The sequence below is a fragment of the Trematomus bernacchii genome, unplaced genomic scaffold (genome assembly GCF_902827165.1).
Source record: "Trematomus bernacchii unplaced genomic scaffold, fTreBer1.1, whole genome shotgun sequence".
Lineage (NCBI taxonomy): Eukaryota > Metazoa > Chordata > Actinopteri > Perciformes > Nototheniidae > Trematomus > Trematomus bernacchii.
Window position 1 is genome coordinate 117,642 of NW_022987656.1, and position 17,986 is coordinate 135,627.

At 41.4% G+C, this 17,986-nt stretch overlaps 2 protein-coding genes across 2 annotated transcripts; both read right to left on the minus strand.

Moving 5' to 3' along the window:
• Window positions 1–227: 227 nt before the first annotated feature.
• LOC117486765 (tubulin beta-1 chain-like) lies at window positions 228–5,182 on the minus strand. The gene is made up of 7 exons (XM_034135302.1): window positions 5,027–5,182; window positions 4,712–4,820; window positions 3,511–3,621; window positions 2,059–2,303; window positions 1,642–1,964; window positions 953–1,297; window positions 228–848 (listed from the first exon to the last, which is right to left on the minus strand). The coding sequence occupies exons 1-7, from the start codon at window positions 5,081–5,083 to the stop codon at window positions 701–703; spliced, it is 1,338 nt and encodes a 445-aa protein (XP_033991193.1). The 5' UTR covers window positions 5,084–5,182; the 3' UTR covers window positions 228–700.
• A 4,093-nt stretch (window positions 5,183–9,275) lies between these two features.
• Window positions 9,276–17,765, minus strand: fosl2 (FOS like 2, AP-1 transcription factor subunit). The gene is made up of 4 exons (XM_034135303.1): window positions 17,151–17,765; window positions 14,524–14,778; window positions 13,652–13,759; window positions 9,276–11,899 (listed from the first exon to the last, which is right to left on the minus strand). Exons 1-4 carry the CDS (start codon window positions 17,277–17,279, stop codon window positions 11,345–11,347), a joined length of 1,047 nt encoding a protein of 348 aa, XP_033991194.1. The 5' UTR covers window positions 17,280–17,765; the 3' UTR covers window positions 9,276–11,344.
• Window positions 17,766–17,986: the final 221 nt, after the last annotated feature.

The window sequence follows — 17,986 nt, forward strand, 5'->3', positions numbered from 1 at the left end:
ATAGCGACACCTTCTAATCCTTTGTTCAGTGGGCATGAAGCCAAAATGGCTGACTTCAGAACAAAAATATACTTTCTTACTATTTTTATATCCCATGTCATTATTTTGGGATTGTTATACATATATTTTTTCAGTGACAGAAATGTGCTTACATACCGTTTAACTCAAGCTAATAAATGAAAGCACTAAATAATTTGGTCATAGTTCAGTTCAGGAACAACACGATGTAGCACCAAATCATAACTCTTTTATTAAAATCCATCTTCACATTTGATGTTATAACATCCCAGTACACGCATTGTAACAGTGAACAGTTCCTTCAAAACAATTAAGCTTCATATCAAAAACAGGATTTGTCAAATTCAGTGCCTTTAACTGGTCACTGTTCCGTTTCATAACAAATGAACCTTGCAACTTGAAAAAAAGAGTGAACAAAAGACACAAGATAAGAACATTGATATCCAAAGCAGGAAAGAAGAACAGAACGTGTAAGAACACAACAGACATTTAAAGAACAAGGCGGGACAAGAACTGTTATCATTGTGCGACATTCAGAGGAACTACTGTGCCATCCTTTAAAACTGTTGTTTTATTGAATAAATAAGCAAATTGTCAATAATTCTACAATGATGCTTTTGAAGAATGTTGACCACGCCCTAACTAACTGTTGCATATGGGGAGAAAACGTTGGGGTGGGCGTCTAGGCCAGGTCCTCTTCGCCTTCATCCTCAAACTCGCCCTCCTCCTCAGCGGTGGCGTCCTGGTACTGCTGGTACTCAGACACCAGGTCGTTCATGTTGCTCTCAGCCTCTGTGAACTCCATCTCATCCATGCCCTCGCCGGTGTACCTGAAACAAGGAAATATTACTCACTACATATAACTTTCAATCTTTCCTGACATTTATTTGTCCAAACGATTAATCTTGAAATACGTAAACCCTCTATCACTCACCAGTGGAGGAAGGCCTTGCGGCGGAACATGGCGGTGAACTGCTCTGAGATGCGCTTGAACAGCTCCTGAATGGCCGTGCTGTTGCCGATGAAGGTGGCGGCCATCTTGAGGCCACGGGGAGGGATGTCGCAGACGGCAGTCTTCACGTTGTTTGGGATCCATTCTACGAAGTAGCTGCTGTTTTTGTTCTGCACATTCAACATCTGCTCGTCTACTTCCTTCATGGACATGCGGCCTCTGAAGATGGCGGCGACCGTGAGGTAGCGGCCGTGGCGTGGGTCACAGGCTGCCATCATGTTCTTGGAGTCGAACATCTGCTGGGTGAGCTCAGGAACCGTCAGAGCCCTGGGGAGGACACACCATCCGATAAAGATTTATTTCAAAATGCATTTGTTAATGTGTTGTTTTAAGTGAAAAATATATATAATCGTCTTAATCACATTTACATGTATTTTGGGGGAGGATCAAAAAAACAAAACGTGTGGTGCTGTAATTCATGACAAACTGGTAAGAGCGCAATACATTTAGCTTGTTCCAATTTCTCCCTTTGTTTGCCTTTTCAAGGCGAGGCAATTATTGTTAGAAATCAACAATGGAAGTACGGAAGGATATTGAGGCCAAACCTGCTTTACATTCATTTTATGTTCTCTAGAAAAATTACAATTCTTAATGCTTTTGTATATATCTACCTGTACTGCTGGCTGCCACGGCTGGTCAATGGGGCGAAGCCGGGCATGAAGAAGTGCAGCCTGGGGAAGGGCACCATGTTGACGGCCAGTTTCCTCAAATCAGCATTGAGCTGGCCGGGGAAGCGCAGACAGGTGGTGACACCGCTCATGGTGGCTGAGACGAGGTGGTTGAGGTCTCCGTAGGTGGGGGTGGTGAGCTTCAGTGTGCGGAAGCAGATGTCATACAGCGCCTCATTATCAATGCAGAAGGTCTCATCTGTGTTCTCCACCAGCTGGTGGATGGAGAGGGTGGCGTTGTATGGCTCCACAACTGTGTCTGAAACCTGAGGTCGGGGGAGGGAGAAGGATTTACATTAAGGCAAGAAATAAGACAAGAAACATAGTTAATGTTGTAGTATTTTGGTGTATTATAAGCACCTTGGGGGAAGGCACCACGCTGAAAGTGTTCATGATGCGGTCTGGATACTCCTCTCGGATTTTGCTGATGAGCAGCGTGCCCATGCCCGAGCCGGTTCCTCCACCCAGGGAGTGTGTGAGCTGGAAGCCCTGCAGGCAGTCGCAGCCCTCCGCCTCCTTCCTCACCACATCCAGGACCGAGTCCACCAGCTCGGCTCCCTCAGTGTAGTGACCCTTAGCCCAGTTATTACCAGCTCCGCTCTGGCCTGTGTCACATGCAAACACACAACTCTATCAAAGCTGTGACATCAGCACATCCTGGGTCTACATTAAATAGGACTTCATTGGTCAAATGTTAGAGTGAAGAGTAGGGATGGGTATCGCGAACCGGTACTAAGTCAGTACCGGTACCTGATTGGACGGTATTGGTATACCGTTAAGCCACTGGACAAATGGTGCTGCTATCGGTATATGAATTACGCTACTTCCTTAGTTTAAACAATTCTGGTTGGTTCGGAACCCTCATCCTGTGTGATGGATCCGGTTTGATTATCACTCTGATTGGCCACTGTGAATGCCACTCGTCATCTCTCCTAACAGCGCTCTTATTATTGTGAGACTCCCGGGGTCAGACGCAACATCTTGCAAGAAACAGCGTCTCAAGGCTTCTTAACATTTAACAACCTATTAATGATGCACTTAACGGTAAGAAACTCAGCTAACGATATTAACCATTTTACCTACACGGAACAGAATTCCAACACCAAGAGTCTAAATCAACACTTAGCAAAACGGGCTAACGGCTGCTTTAGCACATAACTGGCAAAAGCTTCCGGTTTAGGAGGTGCGCACGCAGCGTCTCGTTTTAACTGAATAATGGTCATGTTTACATGGATTTATGAACTGCCCCTAATTACCACCCCCCTTCCAGAGACACACTGTCAAACACTCATACCTGCTTGGTATGACATTGAAAAAAAGTTACATTAAATAAATAAAAATGTCAATAAAATGACTGTTGTTTAATCTTCACATCTTGTAATCATGTCTATAATTTTGAGCACCAAATTATTGAAAAGTATCGAAAAATACCGGTATCGATAACTAGTATTGGTATCGATAAAATCCTAACGATACCAATCCCTAGTGAAGAGTGACTGTAGATCAGGGCTGCACAATATGCGGAAAACATACGATGGCATGGCTTTATGTAAAACTAATAAATGTAAGTTAAAAAATTAAGCAGCAATAAAAAAATAATGATAGTTGCAGTAATGCAGTTTTATGTTCAAAGTCTGTGAACTCATTCAAAAATACTTAAATGCAATAATTCAGCCTTTCACAATGTGTATATCGCACAAGACGACAAATTATTTTTTGGAATATATTGTTCAGCTCTAATCCAGTTGCTTAATCACAGTATGGCAACTTCAATAACCCAAGTTAAAACACAAGACATTTTCATATTCTCACCAAAGACAAAGTTGTCTGGTCTAAAGATCTGGCCGAAGGGACCGGACCTCACCGAGTCCATCGTGCCGGGCTCCAAGTCCACCAGCACGGCCCGGGGGACATACTTCCCACCTGGTGATTCAAACACAAGACGACATTATTTATATTAAGCATTTTTTTTTCTTAATAGCTGCATTATAATTACTCAAGCAAAACCATGTTAATCTTTTTTCATCAAAGACTTTGCTTTCTTAAAGTATGACCAAACACAGTAAAAAGCATATTGTACGCTCAATTATATTTTATAATAGTTTGTCTGGCATTAATACAGTCCAGTCTTCTTACAGCACAAGGTTAGCCAGGGGTTAAATTGGGATTGTCTATGGGGGGCTCTGTGTCGAGTTGCGGGCGTGGTCGCACATCACATAATCTGCTACTGTATCAAATGCGCACATTGATGCCACCAAATGAGACAAAAAAGTATTACAAATATGACCGTCTTTCTAATAGTGACATTAAACTTGAATTAATATACATCTTCAATTATTAATATATACACAAACATGTGTACGTGCTTTGTATTGGTCGGCGTAGCTTAAAAATATTTGTTCGGAAATCTCAGCATTTACAGTATGCTGTAAATCTCACGATACACAATTTGATCATAACCACATTCGGTGTTATGACTGATCATAACTCAGCTTTAAGCACAGGCATACATATAGCATGGTGTAAGAAACGGGCTCCGTGTTACCAAGACGGGCGGGGTGGTTTGGCGCAGAGCCTTTGCACCACCCGCCCGCAGCGGAGTCTGGGCGGTGCTGCAGCTCCAACGCAGAGACACACGTTCACCAAGGCCGATTTTAAAATAAAGTCAACACATATAGACCCTAAATATAGTATAGTTAAGAACGAGAAACGTTTTGACATATCTTTTTCTGATATCTTCTGACAACGGTACGGGGGTGATGACGTCAGAGCATCGCCCTATTTGCCGGGCTCAGCCTCCGCTCAATGTAACCCCTTGTTACACCTAATATATAATAAATAATACAAAATAACCGAAGTGACTGGCTAATATATGTCGACAGAATATTATAATAAGTTAAAGCTGTATTGTTGTTTTGGAAAGTATAATTATCTTGACGTTTTGTTGACTTGTTGCCGTATCCTAGAAACGGCGGCGCTAGCAACAGTAGCTAGGAGATAAAGCAAAGCTAACCTGAAGCCTCATTGTAATAGACGTTGATGCGATCCAGCTGCAGGTCGCTGTCCCCCTGGTATGAGCCGGTCGGGTCGATGCCATGTTCGTCGCTTATGACTTCCCAAAACTAGAAGAGAATAAAACACAACAACGGTCAAATTACCTGCAAACTAGCATGACTTAGCTTAACGATTCGAACAGGTTGAACCCGTAGGTAGCTTTCATTAGCATTGCTGCTAAGTAGGCTAATCAACCCGCCCAAACGAACATTAACATCCACGCACTTAATGAATGAGTTAAGAATTCAAATGTAAATCTAAACTACTCTCTTACCTTAGCTCCAATTTGATTTCCACATTGGCCTGCCTGCAGATGCACGATTTCCCTCATTTTGGTTGAATTCAAATGTTCCAACCGACCGATCAAGACAAAGGTTTGAATCTGTACTGATGCAGCTACGAACTAACCAGAGAAGATGGGAGTGCTGCTATCAACCGTTACCCGATTAACAGGATTGGTCCAAATTCATGTCACTCAACCTCAGCAGACATCCCATTGGTCAAAAAAATCTTAAGGGGCGGTTTGCATACATGTAGGTGCCTTTACCGCCACCTTCTGGAATGGAGTGTAGATGAGCACTGTAAAACCTCAAATCCTACATTATAATCCTTGTCCGTTTGTAAGACCTAAATACTGCACTGTACGCCACATCCCCTGAACTCCGTCGCAAACATATATTTAATTCTGTGTGGTTTCTGTTCAGTACTTGCTTCAGTTCTTAGAAATTGCAAAAAAACGTCAGCAATTGTTTTGTCATTGCTAGCTTGCTACAATATTCGCATTTGCCGCACGTTATTGTGTTGAATTCTCTTGTTTCTCCAACTAACATTATAACAATGTCTGTCCTTTACTCCTCTATTACACTGACTCATCCTGCCATTTCTTTTTCATTTGGGATTTCATGATGCTTGTGATCTTAGCCTTGCAATATTTCACACTAATACTAATTTGTCTCTTCTTTGTATCCAACTTTGCATATACCAGATAATTTCCCTCCACCCCAATTTGTGCAGGAATCCAGATGAAATAGGTGACTGCTCCTGCCCTTCAAATTTGTTGAAGTGTTTGTGCTATTTCCGGTACTATGTCTTGTCTTGTTTCTGAAGGCCTATGTTTAATCCTTTCCAATGCACTGCTGGAGTCAGAGCCTATCAATACCTTCCTTGTCTGGACTTCTTCCACTCAATTCAAAGCCAGAAGAATAGCCAAAATATAAGAATCCTTTATTTGCACATTTGTAATTTACTTTATTACAACAACAGACAAATAGTGCAGGTAATGTATGTATGTACTTTACCACACCATCACTAACCAAATGATGAACAAGGTTTTGTATTATGTAGAATATAATTGGAGGGATGAAACCCTCTTTTATGGTCACACAAGCACACAGTGAAATTTGGCCTCTGCATTTAACCCATCCTAGTAGGAGCAGTGGGCAGCTATTGTACAGCGTCCGGGGAGCAATGGGGAGTGAAGGGGAAGGGGGATGTACAGTGCCTTGCTCAAGGGCACCACAGCAGGGCAGGAGCTGAACTGGGACCTCTCCAAGTAGCAGTCGACACTCAATATTTAGGTCTGGTCGGGGACTTGAACCAGCGACCCTAGAGCTCCCAGTCCAAGCCCCTACTGACTGAGCCACTGCCACATGCTATGCTGTCTTTTCCAACTATTTCGACATACTAGACTTTATCATTTTTTCCCCAACATACTAAACTATTATACTATTGTTTACTAAGATGACACACTATACTATTTTTTTTTTTTTATTCAGTTTTTTGTGATATTTTCTGACATACTATATGTTGTTTTTCTCATATTTTCGACATACTGTACTACACATTTTTGTCATGAAATGTTTAACATGCTCTACCATTATTTTTCAACATACAATACTCTGACTCATTTCAAGATATTTTTACAATTACTGTTTTGAACATATTACATTTTTATACACTTGTAAATTGGAAAAACTTTTTTTTTATTTTAATATTATGTGCCATACTATAATACTTCATCAAACTTCCCTTATAGTATTTTAAACATACAGTACAGAGAGCCCCGTTCACCAGGCAAACCAACAAAGCGTGTCGATAAATCATTCCCATTCTAACCTAGTGTTGTTATTCCCTTCTGTGACCATTTGAGGGCAGTAAACACTCATCAGATCTGTTTTACTACACTAGGCACAATATAATGTCATCAAATTCAGCTTTTATCCTTAGTAACCATTGGTTTCTGGATGTAACTTTATAAAATATAAACTGGGGTGACTTCAATTAAAGATCCCCATATACTCTTTTTCAACAATATATTATATCTATATAGAACATGTCTCTGAAGTGTTTGTCTCGAAATACCAAACACATCATGCATTGAAGCAACCCCATATGTTTCAGCCCTGTTCCAAAAGTGTGGATTCTGTGTCTGAAGCTTTAAATGCAAATGAAATACGCTGAAATGTTGACTCTAATTAAATGTATTATTTCAACAGAGTTAACATAACTGTATTAGGTTAGTTTAAAGCAATGATATTAAGTTGAACCTTATGTTTTGAATTCAAACTTAATATTTTTGCTTTCAACTAACCTAATACAGTTATGTGAAATCTGTTAACATAATACATTTAATTAAAACTGCGGCCACAGTCGTGCACGCAGTGATGAGCGGGCCCTCGCATCTATGCGCCTGTCGGGGAGGGTTGCCGGTCGACCCGGCGTCAAATCGATGCATTTGAGTCCTCCGAAATGAGCCGTTTGTCATTTCTCTAATTTTCGCGTCCTCGACTCCTCGGTCCGCCGGCAGCGACCCGGAAACGGATGTCGGCGAGCCGTCTCGAAGGAAAACAAATGTCTCTAAAGGCTCATCGAGGATCAATTATTGAGGAGGCTGTCTGGAGGAGCCAAGTGATCGACTATTCCTTCACAATGTAGCATCACATTGGATATGAACTGAACGTGTCCCGGATTGGAATTTCTCCGATCATTTCCCCAGGTTTAAAGCGCAGGAAGAAGAAAAAATCCACCAATTACAATAGGTTCCTCGCACTTTGTGTTAGGACGCCGTTGGGTCATAGCGCTCTCGGGCTCGGGCCCTAATTAAGATCAACATTTCCGTTTATCAGTGTACCTCTCCCCATGCCCCTCTGCCAGATGTTTGGTTTAAAAAAACACAATGGTGCTCTAGCAGATTCAGGTGATAAGGTTGGTTATTGGCTAATGCTTGCACAACCCAAAAAAATACCAAAACATTGTGAAATCACAAAGTGATGTAAAAAATATTAAAGCATATCCAAGTATCAAGCATAATTTACCTACTTTTGATTGATCTTTCTAACTTCTAACTTAACTTATGAGGCAATATACCTCACCTCTATTATTGGCTGGCCCAGACCTTCGTATACTTTCTATAGTTTCGACACCCCTGAGCTAGTTGAACCTAAAGTGTAGATTGACTACTGCCTCCTAGTGGTTTGATATCAGCACTACACTAAATGTACATTAACGCTTTCTAGCAAACTAGGCTGCTTTTTCATTGGTTTCTCTGCAGTGCAGATTTTACAAGATTTTTTAAGAAAGTGTTTACCAAAATACAAATACAAAAAAGAGAGGAGAAAAACTAAAAAGTACTTCACGACCCTGGTATGGTGGAAACTTCTCCCACGTTCACAATATCAAAATGGAAAATATTCTACAATACTTCCTAATGATTATAATAAGGTTGTAATGTATGTTGACAAAGTCTATGTCACAACTTGAAGGACATTTAAGGAGGAAACAATACTTTTCCAGCTCAGGGGGTGTGACGATGGAAAGACCAGAAGAGAACCACTGTTTTTCATACTTTGCTCCCCACACTATACTAAATATTTTCTTTACAGGACGGACATTACGATTTAAGTTTTTTTTAAAACCACTTTATCCCCAAGCTGTGCCAGCGAGTAACATGAACAGTTTCTTAATTTTTATAATAATTCACAATACGTTTTTGGGAGTCTCCCAATTTTCAGACTCTAGGGTTAACTTTTAATTGTATTATCTTAAGGTATTCCTAAGATTTTTTTCCAATAGTCTCCCAAAAAGGAAAACTCCAAAGCATTTATTTCCCTCTATTAATCTCTGCGAATTGGTAGAAACATTCTGTAATATTTTCCGCAATCTATGTGTAAAATTGAAATTGGTTCAATTAAAATGTCTCCGTCTATGTTGGCTCTTAACATGATAGCTGTTCCTTTTTGTGTCCCAGCTTTTCCCCTGGCTTTTATTGCTTTATCTTGTTGTCTTTCAATACCTCCAATAAAAGGCAAAAATGTTTTCAAATTATCTTATTTTGAAATGTTTAGAATGATGGATAAGGGATGGTTATATCAAGAACAAGAGGACTGAATTAAAACACAATAGAATAACCAAAAAAGTGTATTTTCTAAGCTGAAAGTGCATTCCCATGAACGAAAAAAAACAATTTCAGGTTGAAAATTATTATTTTTTATTATTATTCATTTAAATTAACAAACACTGCTATACATATTGCTGTTTTTTTTATTAATTTTGAATCATTTTGAACAATTAAAGCATTTGGAAAAGAAGTAATAGTAGTTGAAAACAGGTGACAGACAGTAGATAACATGTACAGCAGATCTACAGTCAATGGCTTTCCTATGTGTGTCCAGGGGCTCCAGAATATTTCAACGTACAGACATTATCAGACTCGCCCACAGTAATGTTTTTGGTTATCTTTTCACCTCTTTTAGTCGTCGTACGGGAACAAAGATTCCACGTTGCATCCGTGCGATGTTAAACCCATCAAAAAGATAAACAGCCGATCTTTCCCAAGTAGCAGCAGCTTGTATTGAATTGCAAAGTCCGTTTTCTGCATCCAGCACAACAAAATTCTTCCATCCACAACTTTTAATCATCTGATAACAAAAAGGATTGGAAAATATGACACCCCCATTTGACCCTTGACATTAAATTCATTAGGAATGTTTGAAGTAAACAAAAAAAGTCCCAAATATCGCTGTTGCGTCCTTCTCAGTGCACAGTTTTGAAAACCCTCATCCCTTTGAGATACACACATGTAATACAAAATAATGAAAAAGAAGTGCTTCATAGAACTTCAAAGGTGTCCCCTCTTTCATCCCAGGCCAGCTGTAAAAAGAGTTTTCCTATTTTTCCCTTCCTTTTTTTCAAAAAGTGAACCACGTCTGGCCTTTTTGTTTAAAGCCAACACGGCTTCCACTAAGTCTCCACAGAGTACCTCGATGTTGGCATATGTTCGTACACCCATAAATCAGCACATCTGACTTAAATTTAAACATCATTTCTTTACTAAAAGTGACAGATTTACAAACACAGTATAAACAGGGTTGACATCATTGGCAGCTGGCGACAGTCTAGACCACAGTGGCTTTTTTCGATTTGAGCAAAAAACCCTCCTTTCAGACAAAGACGGACGAATTACAGGATGTATCAAACACAACTTTTTTGGCTTTTTGAAACCTGACCTGCCCTGAGAGGCGGTGTTGAAAAATAGGTAAGACCTTTTATTTAGAGAAACACAGAAACAAGGTCAGAAAGAATCCAGCGTAGGAGGGGTTCGTTCAGAGTTTTGAGCGAAAAGACGTTCTCGATGTGACACAATGTGCAACGTTCTTCACGATGGGGTTCTACTACACATGAGAGATATCCCTGACATCAATGTCAATCACATACACTTTGCCATAAACAGGTTGTAACGTTCAGGTACAGAATCACTGAGGAAAAGCACACCAATACTGTAAAGTCAAGCCACCATGGCAACATAGAAGGTATAGAAGAGTATTGAAGAACTGTTCATTGATTGAAAGTTGGCTCGTATCCTTTGCAACACTGAGGAGGGCTTTGGCCACCGTGAGGATGACTGTTTTGCTTTTCTACAGGCAGATTAAGGAGAGGACAATGTCTCAACAAAACACTTTGTAAAATGTTATCAGCACAGGCCATAAATACAATAAAAAGATGGAAATAGCGTCAGAAATGTGTACACACGAAGTAGTGATTCCTGAATCAAGGTCCAAGTTACGAACTGACAAATCTAAATGAAAAAGGAGATGAGAGGAAGTCTCTTTCTCTCCTCAAGTAGAAATTCCAGTGGAACACTGACCTCGTTTAGTGATTTATTGATTCGTCTTGGCAGAGTGCAAGTGTCGGACACATGGCTTTTTAAACATTTTCAAAAAAATATATTACGAACGTGCTCTCACAATTTCGAGATTTAGGCAAGTCCTTCTTTATTTTCGTCCTCCCAGTAAACAAGTCGACACTCTGGAGTTGAAATGGCAAAGAGATGACACTTTTATGGGGTTGATGCACACACTCTTTACGAATATATATATTTTTTACAGTGAAGCAGAAAAAGAAGAAACACGTGGCGTAGCCCTTGTGGGACTCCATGCGGAGAACGGCTCACATGGTCATCTTGGTCTGGACTTTTGAATGTGCTTATGGGTCTTTAAAAGACACTGAAAGGAGGGAGGAGGGGCGGCAGTTGATTCTCAAGTTGCCGTCAGCCACAGTGTTTGTTTCTCAGCTGAGCCGAGCAAAACCCCCCCGCTCAGAGGGCCAGGAGGGTGGGGGAGTTGAGGGAGTCTGAGGACTGATCCCCGCTGCTGCTGCTCCGCCGGTGGGCCTTGGAGCAGGACTCGGAGGAGGGCGAGGGGCTCTCGGGCTCCAGCATGCTCGGGTAGGTGAATATGAGGCTGGGCGCGTTGGGCGTGGCGGCCGGGGTGGACGCCCCCACCACCGGCGTGTTCAGGCTGTCTCCATCTGTGCAATACATGCCTCCGCTGACGACGCCTCCGCCCAGGCAGATGGGCTTGATGACGGAGCGCTGGGGCTTGTCCACATGGTCGTCCGGCTCCTGCTTCACTACCACGTGATTGATATGAGCCCGGGGGCCCATGTTGGAGCGCATGGTCAGCGGGAGGGGTGCGCACTGCTGGTGATGCGAGTGCTGCTGGTGCCCCGACGACGGGTGGCGATCGTCGATGGAGACCTTGCACACGGGGTTGTGGGCGACCAGCATGAACTCCAGCTTGTCCTTCTCCTTCTGCAGGCCCTCGATCTCCTTCTGCAAGTCGGCTTTCTCCTCCTCCAGCTTCTCAGTCTCCTGCGAGGAGAAGAGGACATATGGTTCAGTATTTACTCTAAATGTGATGTTTATTTTTTATTTTCGGTGGGGAACTTTTTAGTAGTTTATTCCATAGGCCAGGACTTTTCTATTGGTGACCCTTTATCCATATCAGTCTGACCCTTTCTCTCCCTAAATATCTAAACAAATATTTCAATACATAAATAAATAATTATAAAGAAGTGAAATGTGACTCAATGAAGTCCATTGTTTTCCCTTTAAATTTAGTTTAACTTTTATAAAACAATATCCTCTGCTAACACTTTGAGTATATGATATATAGCGTGTGTTTAATAATATATATATATAATATAATTGTTTATATAAAGAAATTCTATTTTTAGGTTTTACCCAGGCTGTTTAAACAGAGGGAATTTAGGATAATTAATCACTAATAAAAAATAAAAAAGATTAAAAGCCACATTGTGTTTATTGAAACAAAACAACAACTACCATTTATTTCAAGATTAAAAATGTGCAATGTTTACACGTTTATATTCTTAGCTTTAAAGGTCAGACGTCCTTCGGCACTTCAATCTGGCCCTTAAAAAAAATATTGAATATGCCTGCCCTGGGGCATAAGCAGCATAGTTATAAGTTGATAAAAGCGAATATTGCAACAATAGTTTTTTACGAATGTTCAGAGACTTAATCCCAATACATTGTGATCAAGGCTGCAAAAGATGTTCAACAACCAGGCAGTCAGATGTATGAGTGTTTCTCCAAAGCACCAAAAGAGGGCACTGTTTGTTTGCTAGAGTTTTACTCGCACACAGACAATAAAAGCAAAACTAACAACTTGTCATGGACAATTCAGACACTTCATCTGGAAGCCTTCTGCTGGAATTCGACTTTCCCATAATGACTGTGCATTGTTTGTGTCTCGGAGATATAATCTGCATCAGTAGCGTGTCATTAATGTGTCACGGAACAAGACAAAGACAGATCCCATTAAAGCCGCTTGGCAGAAGAAGATAAGCTGACATGCTGTCTGAGAACTTTGACTCATGGGCAAAGGTATGAGGAAGTGTTTGCAAGGAGCCTGTACCACACTTGTAAATAAAGGATATCAGTAAATCAAAGAGTTTTACAGTTTATGAATACTGCTCTTTATTTTCACTTGGAAGCGACACTTCCTTATTGGGAATTTTTATTTTAAACATCCGTGTGAAGACGGAAAGGCGTTTTTTTTCCCTCGGAGCAATGGCTGTTTGTATAAGTGCACGCAGCATGTCTGTATGTAGGATTGTGAGACAAGCAATTGGCCCCTTTTTACAAAACGTCCTTCATTCATGCAGACAGCTGCCTACAGCAAATTCCTTTCCTGGGGTTTTTTTAAGGCCTGAGCTCAACCTCACTGCAATTCAGCTAATGAGTCCATTTAGATGCTGCGAGACAGCCCTACCTCTGTCTGCAGCGGGCCGAGACAAAAAGCTTTTCATCGCCTGTCAGAGACACAGCCGGAGTCAAACCAGTAATGCAAGGTTGTACATTTAGGTGTGGAGATCAATCACTCATCAGAAAAAAAAAGTCTGGACTCCTGCCAGACTTATGCACTAGTGTGACTTCTCTGTGTGAATAAACATGTCCTTTTTATTTATACGTCAACTATACGCATGGCAAATTTGGCAGAGAAACAGGGAGAATGCTAGTTTAGTTGCTTCAGAAACAAAACTGATTCGTGGTTGTTTAGTGCAACCCAGTCTGATGTGATGCGCTTGTTTTGCTCACCCCTTGCAGCATGTCTGTGAGCTCCCGTCTGCGATTGCGGCATTTGGCGGCGGCTAACTTATTCCTCTCACGCCTTACTCTCCGTTTCTCCTCTTCCTCCGGGGTGAGCTGAGGGCAGCAGAAGAAACACGGCAGGTAAAATACGCTGTGTGACAGGCACGCACCACCATGATCAATATGAAGCGGAGAGCAGCAGTATACACAGGAGCTGCCTGAGGACAGTAATGATACCATGATGTCGAATTCATTGGCCTGATAAATTAACTCAATGTTGAATAAATATTATTTATAATGGAAATGTTCCAGGAATTTCTATGACACCCATGGCTATGATGCATTATAATCTGCCATTAGCACTGTATAGATAAGCACTTATTTACAACAATAATTAGGACATATTATAAAGTATTTTATAAAGACTTATTAGGTAAAGCATCATAAACTTTATGATAATTGCTGGTCACTCATTTACTTTTTTCTGCACTGATGAATATTTATAAAAATAATAAGACACTACGATTCCTTGCAAATAAAGTCAATGTATGAGAGGAGATATCAAATATTATGATAATTGACCTTATAAGTCATTCAAATGCTCTATAATATGTTATGACTATTGAATATATATGAGTGTTTGTAAATATATTACACAATGCCTTGAGCAGATGATAGTGTGTTTATAATGCATATAGACAGGGGAATCATAGAAAGTGTTCCAGAAAAAGATAATGGATGCTTTATTTTTAGACAAACCCTTAAAACAGCTATGGAAAATGTAGCTTTATAAATGTTTTTATTAAAACCGAAAGATCCCCCTATAGTGGTCTCTTTGCAGTCCTGTGACCCCCATTGTATCAGCCCGGGTCCCTCACCTGTTCATCTCTCTTGCGTCGGCCCCTGGCGTCCCCGATGGAGCGGATGACCCCGGGCCGGGCCAGCGTGTTGTGTCCCAGCATCCCCGGGCCGTTGGGCAGGTGATGGCCGTACGGGTGGGAGCGGGAGTACGGGTTGGACATGGAGGTGATGACGGTGGGCTGCACCATCCACTGCAGGTCCTGGCTGGTGGTGATTGCATTGATGGTGGGGATGAAGGCACTGTTAGAGCCGGGCATGTCGACCCTGTACTTCTAGAAAAGGAGCAGAAAAAAAGAGACATTTGATGAGCATGAGCACATTTAAGGAGGTTTTCCAGTAGGAGTCAACGCATAATCTCATAAGCATCTTAGTTTCTGTGTACGAGCCCTGCATCGTTCTGCCAACAGCACAATCGCAGACACACACACCACCCACCATTATCAAATTCACACACTTTCCACATTACGAGCTGGTAGTAATGATTCAATCCACATGGGCAAAGCACTGCGTTCGTAACCCCTGGAGTGGAACAGTGACACATGCTGTGAATCATGTGGGAAAGCCCAAGGTGTCCGCTGCATCTCACTTTACTATAACATGAGACAAATACTGCGAGAGCTACACACGTCTGGACTGGCAGGTGAGATTACATACATGTTACTGTGGACTTCATAGATACACTATGGGTCATATGGATGCATTTAACTTTCGTTGTCCAGATGGAGAACATTTCCAGATGGAATTTTACGGGATATAAAATCTGATAAAAATGTAATATATTTAGAAGTTGGAATCAACTTTTGAGTCAACCAAAAATAATATTTAAAGCTAGATTTGCTTGATTTTGTGTATGTCTAAACCCAAACTGTTTCTTGTCTGAGGACAAGATAATAATTTTGGCACAAGCCCCTTAAATTATGGATAAAATCCTCTTAGAAGATGAAATATATCTAGAATTGACATGCATGTGTTAGCTAACTATAGTTATAATCACCAATAAAATGTCAGATCATGTTACTTCATGCCTTAAGAGTCCAAAAACAAACGGGCTGCTTCCCAGCCTGTGTGCGTAAATTACGCACGTACCCACATTCCCGTTATTCCCGACTATCCGTCGGATATCCCGGCAGTCCATTGGAACTTTGTTTATCTGGTGACTCATTGTGTATGGGATTTGTTAAGCACATGAGGAACGCGGTGAGTTCCAGTAAAGGGGGGGGGGGGGGGGGGGGGGGGGGGTGGAAGCAGCCAGCTGTAAAGCCAGACACTTAGCCAGTTTGTGAGAGCGGAATCTTTTGGCGAGTTTAGCTTTACGATAAGAGCAAAAAACCTATTAATAAATCCCATTAAAACATAAAGTGATATATTGTATGCAGTAGTGTGTAAGGGAACATTCCATGAGTCGTTATAGGGAAGACCCAGTGTATAACTCCTGATCTGACACGATATATCTGTCTAATAAAATCTGAATTTGTTTTGATGACCTAATAAAGAGGTCATGTTCCTGCCCGCTTTAATGGGAAACAGGCAGCCAGTGTGAGATTACAGGGAACCGGAGCAATGATGGATAGGGGCCAAAAGTTGTTAACCGTAAAATGTTGCGTGAGCTTGACGAAGTTTTTCCACAGAAGTGTTCTCTACGCAAGAGTTGTCTGCGAGGAAGCAACCTCCTCTTCCCGGATTTATAACCAAATATGTATGTAAATATAGGCATGGCGTCCTCATAGCGTCACATAAACAGTAGAATATCAGTATGTAAAGTGTATATCACTAATGCGTTTTCATTTTTTTGGTTTGGAAATGCAGGCTTTTCATTGCCCTGCGCTCCCGGTCTGCGCCATGTGCAGCGAGACCGTCTAAAAAAAAAGACTACAATCTAAACCATTTCATTTCAGAGTCCAATAACATAAATATCTGCCACAAATGTCAACTTAACACATTTTGCAAAAGTAATCGTCTTTGGTGCTTTCCAACATGGATCATCACCACTGTGTCAATGCATGTATGTGGCAGTACTCGCCTGTTGCCTTCTCCTTAAGGCTCCATCTCTACCCAGTACATTGCTGTGTAAATAGCTCAAGATATGGCATGTTCTACAGGAATTATCATAACCATTATGTGCGTAAAATACGGTTTCCAACGCGCAACAATCCCACAAATATGACAGTTTTGCGCACGCATATGAGAGATGAGAGGAAATCACATTCAATTCAATGCGTCCCGTTTCACCAAATCACATTTAACCTTTACGTATAGAAGTCGTGTTTAATGAAAAATAAGGAAATAATATGTATTTGTGCAAAATCTACATTTCTGTGCCATTTATCGCGCGCCATGCCAGTGCGCACATTATATATGTAACCAAAGGTGCATCACCCGGTACTGTTAAGATAAGCTTAAGGTGGATTTCATAGATAATGAGTCCAACATACTTGTGAATACATCGAGTGTTGCATTTGTTGAGTCACCGATGTCATTGGGTTCAAACGTTTTCCCCCCAAGAGTATGCAATTACAATCTATAAACGCGGAAAAAACAAATTGACATACAACCTGTAGGATATTCTAAGATGTTTCGCACTTTACACCGTATTCAAGGCTAGGTTATCATGTTCAGGTAATGTCGCGGTGTTTCCTGCTGGTACCTGGTAGCTTGAGGTAGAGATCGGACTTCCGATCGTGCTGCTGCCGCTCGTGAAGGACTCCTGTTGGGCCGGAGAGGTGCTGCTGCCGCGGGACGACGTGTCGTAGTTCCCGGAGTAGTCCTGGTACATGGTCCAGGGAGGAGGGAAGATTTCAGCAGACTGTTTGAATCTGAAACCCCCCCTTTTTTTAAATCCTCGCAGAAAAAAGGCACCAACAGAAGAAGAAAAAAATCCTCTGACTTGTTGTTAATGTGGGATATCCAGAGAATAGTTGGAAATAGGTGCTCCTCTAAACTCACCTAAAACATCGTTCAGAAATGGCTATTTAGATATTTTCTCCTGTGCTTCCTGTTTCTTATTTTTAATAATGTTTTTATTATTCAGGTAAACTACACTATAGATTCTCTCAGGTGCGCAAACTTGAACCTAAAGTCAAATCCAGTTGAGACAAGTGAGCCTGTATTAAGAGTGACTCACGCAGGTTAACAGTCGCTAATCTGCGGAATACTTCGCTACTCTATCTGAGCTCTGTGCTGTTCACGGAACAGTTCTAACTTTTTTTTTTCTCTTTTCCTTTTTACCACACTTCCAACAGATGACTCACTTCAATGGCACTATGAAGAACTGCAACGGCTTTTCAACACCAACGAAAGAGCCCACGTCACAGCCTGGGCGTTGCGACTTGTGCGCGGGGAGGGGTCGTGTCCGGATAAGGCAGTGAAAAAGAAAAGATCCGCTGTGACCGTGCCTCGCGCGGAGCACACTGGAGATATAAAGGAGGAGAGGGATGCGGGAGAAGTAGCTCGGATATTTGCGGGGAGGTTTATTTTTTCGTT

Coding starts and splice junctions, on each gene's coding strand:
- fosl2 (XM_034135303.1), bottom strand. CDS start 17,279: ATGTACCAGGACTACTCCGGGAACTACGACACGTCGTCCCGCGGCAGC. Junction 14,779..17,150: donor TCTCTACCTCAAGCTACCAG/GTACCAGCAGGA, acceptor CTCCTTTTCTAG/AAGTACAGGGTCGACATGCC. Junction 11,900..13,651: donor TCACAGACATGCTGCAAGGG/GTGAGCAAAACA, acceptor TTCTCCTCGCAG/GAGACTGAGAAGCTGGAGGA.
- LOC117486765 (XM_034135302.1), bottom strand. CDS start 5,083: ATGAGGGAAATCGTGCATCTGCAGGCAGGCCAATGTGGAAATCAAATT. Junction 4,821..5,026: donor GAAATCAAATTGGAGCTAAG/GTAAGAGAGTAG, acceptor ATTCTCTTCTAG/TTTTGGGAAGTCATAAGCGA. Junction 3,622..4,711: donor CTATTACAATGAGGCTTCAG/GTTAGCTTTGCT, acceptor TTGAATCACCAG/GTGGGAAGTATGTCCCCCGG.